Source organism: Sinocyclocheilus grahami, unplaced genomic scaffold, assembly GCF_001515645.1.
Source record: "Sinocyclocheilus grahami isolate Dianchi unplaced genomic scaffold, SAMN03320097.WGS_v1.1 scaffold107.1, whole genome shotgun sequence".
NCBI classification, from domain to species: Eukaryota; Metazoa; Chordata; class Actinopteri; order Cypriniformes; family Cyprinidae; genus Sinocyclocheilus; species Sinocyclocheilus grahami.
Window position 1 is genome coordinate 1,663,237 of NW_015505286.1, and position 7,285 is coordinate 1,670,521.

Here is a 7,285-nt window from a genome sequence, read left to right on the forward strand (position 1 = left end):
GCCAGGGTGGAGCCACTGGGTCTACGGACCGAGGCAGAGTCCGGGCCTCGGAGGCTGGAGGCGAGGGAGACTCCGACCATGGTGACGCTGGAGGAGGCCGGAGCGGGTAGGCGGGCATTTTTGAGGAGCGGGCGGGAGGGCGGGCATTTTTGAGGAGCGGGCACTGGAGAGAGCTCCTGGGCTGGAGCCCTTCCTCGGCGGAACTGGGGATCAGGAACCCTTCCTGGGCTGGACTGGGGATCAGGAGCCCTTCCTGGGCTGTCACCGGCTCTCGCACCTGGTCTGACGTGTTGGGCTCCATATCCGAGGTGATCCTCTTCTCAGCCGTGGGGCTTTGCTCCGGCTCGTGGATCTCAGCGGGAAATGGCTCTCCGTCATCGGTGGGCTCAGGTTTATGCTCCGTACCACGCGGAGATGGTGGGCTGGGCTCAGGGTCGTGAGTGGGGCTGGTGTTGTTGTCCGCGATGTCCACGGTCAGCTGGGACTTGCAGGACACCAGCACCCACTCGATGAAAGCGGCGAGGCTCTCTCGAGGACCATTCCCAGACAACTGTGCTCGTGTGGTGGCGTTTAGTCCAACTTGATAGAAGCCACAGAGGCAGTTGTCCGGGTAGTGTGTGAGGTGGCCCAGGGACAGAAAGTCGTTGGTGTGGTCCTCAAGAGAGCGTTCCTCCTGCTCCAGCTGGAGGATTTGGAATGCGGGGTAATCCATAGAAAAACAAAATAAAAACTGACAAAAATTGGAAAAAACAAACGAGGGGAAAGACGCTGCTATACTTTACTTGAGGGTCGGTTATTCTGTCATGGTCCAGGTGTGTGGAGGCAGGCAGGATGACGAGGACGACAAGGATACAAAATAAGGATATTTAATGTAGCGACAACAAGGCAGAGACAGACACACACTCGGGGTAACATTCACAATAACCGACCGCACTGGAATACAAGAGACAGGAACTTATAGGGCAGATAACGAGGGGCAGACAGGTGAACACAATGAGGGTAATTAACTAATGATTATACGGGCTAAACCAACACAAGGGGAAGAAACCACAACAAACAGTCCACAGGGGCGTTACACCAGCACTAATAGCAATTGAATTTAATAGTTAAATTTTTAGCCTTTAATAATTAATGCTATAGTACCTAGAGGTTCCCTGTATATTTTACAACATTAGTTAAGAGATATATATTTGTACTGTATCTGATATATATTCAGATTAATTAAAATCTAATCGAGAGCTTGTCAAACGAAATCAAATTGTGTGAAATATGTCTTAATACCCAGTCCTACAAAATATCCTCTTTTGTGTTCTGTGGAAGAAAGAAAAGGGTTTATGTTTTGCTAAGCGCTATACATTTTTATAGCAAGGCGATCATATTCTGCCTTCATGCAACAATTATTTAAATTGTTACAGTTGCTCCAGATGTTACGGTGATAGGCCAGCAGGACGTGTGGTACGTGGGACAAAAAAATGTACAGCTGGACTGTAGAGCCAGTGCCAACCCACCTGCTCTTATGTACCTCTGGACCAGGTCTGTACACATCTACACTAAAGTTTGCTTCTTCTAATCTTATTGGTCATGTCAGTTCAATGGTAAACTTCGGCAGCTTCAGTGTTGTAGAAGAGAATTCAAAGTTGCTGCAGGGTGACGTCCTGCAGCAAAACTTGTCATCAACAAGCTCGAAACTGATAATCATGTCTTTTGTCACTCCCCAGACTGGACGCACCAATGCCTGCAGGTGTGGACAGATCTAATGGCAGCCTGCTGTTTACTCGTCCTTTAGAGCCGAGCGACTCTGGACAATACAGGTGTGAAGTACAGAATGACGTTGGGCAGAGATTTAAGGATGTACGCTTATTGGTACAAGGTGAGAAGTTTCTTGTAACCTTTCAGGTCCACAGATACCAGTGATGATGTTTTCTCCATGTGGGGCTAAAGTTTGAGGGAGGATCACTGAGTGATAAATTATGTCCTGACATTCTCTCTACCCTCTTGAAACAGACACCATTCATACTTACACACACAGTCATTTACTCAAGTGAGGCAATGAGGCATAACTCTCTCTAGTGCTCCATAGTGCACCAGAGAATCGACTCAACTGATACTGAATTTGCTGTTAACTTGAGTTAACACACAAATATCCTGAGTAAATTAACCCATTTATGATTTCATTGAATTATAGAGTGATGGAGGAATGAGTCCTAAAACGCGAAAGCAAGCATTCTTGGACTTTGGTTCCATGGTTTCAAAATCAATGTTTTTTTTGGTTAAATGCCTAAAATGTGACCCTTGACCACAAAACCAGTCTTAAGTCGCTGGTGTATATTTGTAGCAATAGCCAAAAATACATTGTATGGGTCAAAATTATTGTTTTTTCTTTTATGCCAAAAATCATTAGGATATTAAGTAAAGATCATGTTCCATGAAGATATTTTGTAAATTTCCTACTGTAAATATATTAAAACTTAATTTTTGATTAGTAATGTGCATTGCTAAGAATTCATTTGGACAACTTTAAAGGCGATTTTTCAATAGTTCTTTTTTTTTGCACCCTCAGATTCCAGATTTTCAAATAGTTGTATCTCGGCCAAATATTGTCCGATCCTAACAAACCATACATCAATGGAAAGCTTATTTATTGATGATGTATAAATCTCAATTTCGAAAAATTGACCCTTATGACTGGTTTTGTGGTCCAGGGTCACAAATAAGGTCTGTGGTTAACGCAAGCTATTTTCACGTTTTATTCTGCAACTTGCTTTTAAAAGGCACTTGCTAACAAGTGGTGTTCTGGGACTACAGAGGTTTTCTGGGACATGAATTGTCATTATGCTTAACAGGAAAACTGATCTATTTATAGTCCACTTTTACAGCCTCATTGTGTTCATACCCGCATTCTTGCAAACTATTCTAACTCAAACTTGTAGATTTTCTAAAGCTTAATGGTGGTGACGTTGAAGTCATGCTTTTACTTCTGTATTTAGGCTTGAAAATTCATAAAAGTTGTGGAGTTTGTCTTGATGAACAAAAAGTGTAAGAATCATAAACACAGAGCTCATTTCCTGGAATAATCCAAAGGTCAATATAAAAATACTATTGGCTTTTTGTTGAGGAAACCAGGGTGATGCGAACTTCCGGGTTGACCTACAAAAATACATCATCCCTGCAGCAGTCTATTAATGATAGTTTTTTTTGGTGGATTTCTTTCACTTTGTCCAGCAACATGGATTTATTTTAAACTTGTTGGATATTTTGGAACAGCCTTGAAAAACCTGACAAAGCTCACAGGATGTTTTCTTGTGTTTGACATTTGTGTATCATTGAGTCAGTGTGTACTTCCTGTTACTGAATATGTGAATTCTTGAATCTCTTGTTAAAAAAACTGTTAACAGAAGCTCTTTCTGAGAGCTGGCTGAATGTGCCAAACGTTCGACACTTGGCCAGTGAGGTTTCTGCAGTGACATAAATAAAGTTGGACAAAACTCGCAGCAGTTTCAATTCAATCAGCTCTTTGCCACTGTGCTTTTTACCACATATTTGGCTCTTCCTCAGGCAGCAAAACATGAGGAACCTTTATCATCTAGCTCTGTGGTCAAATCATAATCCAAATATTTTGGCAGTTTTTGGACTTTAGTGGTGCACAAGCATGGATTGTCCCCAGTTGACGTCCCATACAGGAAATGGATACACCAAATAGTTATTTTATACTAACCAAAAGTGCAATATATTTAATGTCCCTCAAAAAGATTGAAGTGCCTGTCTTGAAGACTTGTTCATTCTTACTGTCTTCACAGGCCTCCAAATTCAAATAATTGTGCCCTTTGGTGCCTGAACCTGCTGTTACATCAGCAAGATTTAGTTTTTCCTATTAGTCATTGCAAGTTATGTCCTATTATCTTGAGTAATAACCTTTTAATAACCACCTGCCTCTAAACATTGTTTTTCCTTGGGCCTCACAGCATCTGCTGACAGGTGTTTTTTTTTTTTTTTCTAAGATGATTTTGGGACAAAATTATTAGTACAATATCTGTCAATAATAAATTTTTTTTATTTGTCAGATATTGGATATTTAATTGTTAATTTCCCATATTTTTACATTTAAATTTATTTTTTGTCATCTAGCATTTAAAATGTTTTAAAAACACTAATAAATTAATAACACTGTTAAATCCAATCTTTATCAAATCTCAAAATAAAAGTCTTTCATACTGTAGGTTTCGATGCTTTGATGCATAAATTAACTTGATTCATTTTATTTTGTGTGTGTGTGTATTATTGCACAGTTCTATATATTATATCCAACTTTATGTGCATACATACAGTACACTCACATAAAGCAATATATACTATAAAGCAAATCTCAACTTTTTTAGATTTTTTTTATTTACCTTTTTTTGTCACAGACTGCAACTATATTATTGGACAGCTCTTTATATAAAATGGATATATAGGTATATATCATGATTTTCTTTAAAACTGCTTTGAAACGATGTGTACTGTGAAAAGTGCTATGCAAATAAACTTAAGGTTAATATTTATTATTATATATATATTATTATTGAGACAAAATAGTATACAGCTTGTCAGCTTGTCAATACTGACCAGAATTTTTATTTGATTTGATTTTTTAAATCAAGAAAATAATTCCCAGTGGTGTACAAAAAAAAAAAATAGTTCCAGGGTTATTTTAGTATCATTGAGATACTGTTACTGTTTTTATTCATATTTTGAATTAGTTTTCATTTTTATATTTTCTGTTGTCATTTTAATTTTAGGTTTACTATAATTTTAGTTTTTTCTTTTTTTTTTGTTAATTGTTTTTATATGTCTATATAGTTTTCAGTTCATATTTTATTTTATATAGTTTTTTTGTTTTCTTTTTTTCAGTTTTAATCATTTTACACAATGAGATAAACTAAATAAAAAATGAGAAATGTTGCCTTGGTGACAAGCTGAAATAAGTGTTTTATGTTTTATTTTATTTCAAGTAACAAAATATACTTGAATTTGAAATATATATATGAATATATTTCAAATAAAAAATGTTTTATGGTTTTAGTTTTAGTTTAGTGTTATGCTCAATTTACAGCTCAATTTATTTTGTTTTAGTAGTATACATTTTAATATCAGATTATCAGTACCAGCCAGAATATTAATATTGGTAAATTTACTTCACAACCGTTTGCCTATATTTTAATATTTGCCAATATCTCGCCCTCTCAGAGCCGCCACCAGCCACCGCAGCCCCCACCAGCACCCGCAGCAAGTCCATCCTGCCTGACACCAGCTTAACCATCACCGCTCCCATCAACCAGCATGCCCACTTCACCGGCCCGACTCAGGCCTCTCCGCCAGACAGCGGCCTGGGCACTATCGTGGGCGGTGCTGTCGGTGGGATCCTGATCCTAGTGTTGCTGATGGCGCTGGTGGGGGCTTTCTACTTGCGTCAACGCCGAACATTCAGAGGAGACTACTACACCAAACAGTACATCGGCCCATCCGACATGCAGAAAGAGTCACAGATGGACGTCCTTTCCTTCCTCTCACTTTTTTTTAAATATATACATATGACTTCTCCAGTGTAGGAGCACTTTATTTTCACATGAAGAGACACGTGAACTGAGTTTGAAAGTCTTGAGTCTTACGGTTTGATTGCAGGGAATTTTTTTTTTTATCAGTATTTTAATCTTGTTTTTGAGGAAAAATATCTAAATCTATTAGAATATATGAATATTATATTATAATAAATAATGTAAATATCTTTAAGATATTTTTTGAGAAGCAAAAATAGCATACTTCGGTGTTCCTTGGAAGAAAATGATTGTATTCATTATTATTATTATCATTATTATTATTTTAAGCTTAAAAATAATGCTTATTATTTTAAGCAAAAAAAATTTAAATTCAATTTTTAGTTTTATGTTTAAAACAATTTTAAAAACGCCAGCGGGGTAGGAAAAATAAGCATAATTAAATCATTTAAAAAAGTTTACTTCTCAGCTAAATTTATTTAATATATTTAATATATTAATATTATGTATTCTCAAGACAATTTACCTTATTTAAATGTTACTATATTTAAAATAAGATACATTTTCTTGAGAAGCAAACATTTTGTGCATAAAGAATATTCAAAATTTTACTTTTAGTATTCCATGGAAGAAAAACTTAAAAAAAAAAAGTGTTGTTTAAAACAACAACAAAACTGCCAGTCGAGTAAGAAAAATAAACTTAATTCAAGATGTACTGTGCTAATTTTACTTCCCAGCTTAATGTATTTAAAACATTTAAATATTAATAATAATAACTTTAAAATAAGTTAAACTTTTCTTGGGAAGCAATTGCATATGATTGCATAAAGAATATTTAAAGATTTACGTTTGGTGTTCCTTGGAAGAAAATGTTTGTATTATTATTATTTTAAGTATATGTTTTAAGTTTATGTTTAAAACAATAAAAAATTGCCAGTGGCATTAAGTTTATAAAAAAATCAACGTTATTCAAGTATATTATGCCATTTTTCCTTCTCAGCTAAATTTAATTAGGTTTAAATGTGTCCATTTTTTTTCTGAAAAAAGGACAAAAATACTGATTAGCAAACTTTTTATGTAGAAATACAGCTTGTTTCTCTCAACTCAAGACATGGTCGACTTTAAGCTGGTCTGTATTTTGATGTATTTCATCACACACCCCTTCTACAGCAGTCTTTTTCATTAATGGATAAGTTAGAGAGCAATGCAAGTAGTTGTGGAAGAACAGTTTTATGTGGTTGTGCTGAGGACTTGTCATAGGCTGATGGGGGGTTGACGTTCGCCACGACAGATCAAAAGGACCACGGTCGGCCCCTGTGGTTTTACCGAAGCCATATGGCCTTTGCCAATTCAGTTCACTCCTTTTAATTTTATGCTGATTTCTTTTTTTCTCTCCGTCTCTCCACCCTTGCTACTCACACACTCCCATCCCTGTGTCGACAGCTTTGGATTTCCCAGAATAAACTGTCTGGCGAGCAGCAGTCATGTGCCGCATGGGCTTCTTCTAGCATGCTTCACCTCAAAGATCGAACTTTGTAATTAATATATTCTGCCCTCTTGCAAACAGACCTCGTTCCATTCTGTCTCCAAATTGTGCCGAGCATCTGTTCGCAAGCATGCAAGGTTGTTTTTCTCCATAGGTCTCGTTGGTCACACTTTACATGCCTATTGAAAAAGATATGGCAGTTGCTAATGCTTGCATTCACTGTTCATAAATCAGCGGCAATGTTGCTACAGCTGCGGTAGTCTGT

General features: G+C 37.1%; 1 protein-coding gene across 1 annotated transcript in view; it reads left to right on the forward strand.

The window, feature by feature from the left end:
- The window catches only part of LOC107588797 (nectin-3-like protein), a gene marked incomplete at its 3' end in the record, with an annotated part of 45,172 nt that extends 39,641 nt beyond the window's left edge, over nucleotides 1-5,531 (forward strand). The window contains exons 5-7 of the mRNA XM_016277031.1: nucleotides 1,416-1,533; nucleotides 1,719-1,870; nucleotides 5,227-5,531. Of these exons, the coding sequence (XP_016132517.1) occupies nucleotides 1,416-1,533; nucleotides 1,719-1,870; nucleotides 5,227-5,531 (575 nt within the window). The remainder of the gene's footprint in view (nucleotides 1-1,415; nucleotides 1,534-1,718; nucleotides 1,871-5,226) is intronic.
- Nucleotides 5,532-7,285: the final 1,754 nt, after the last annotated feature.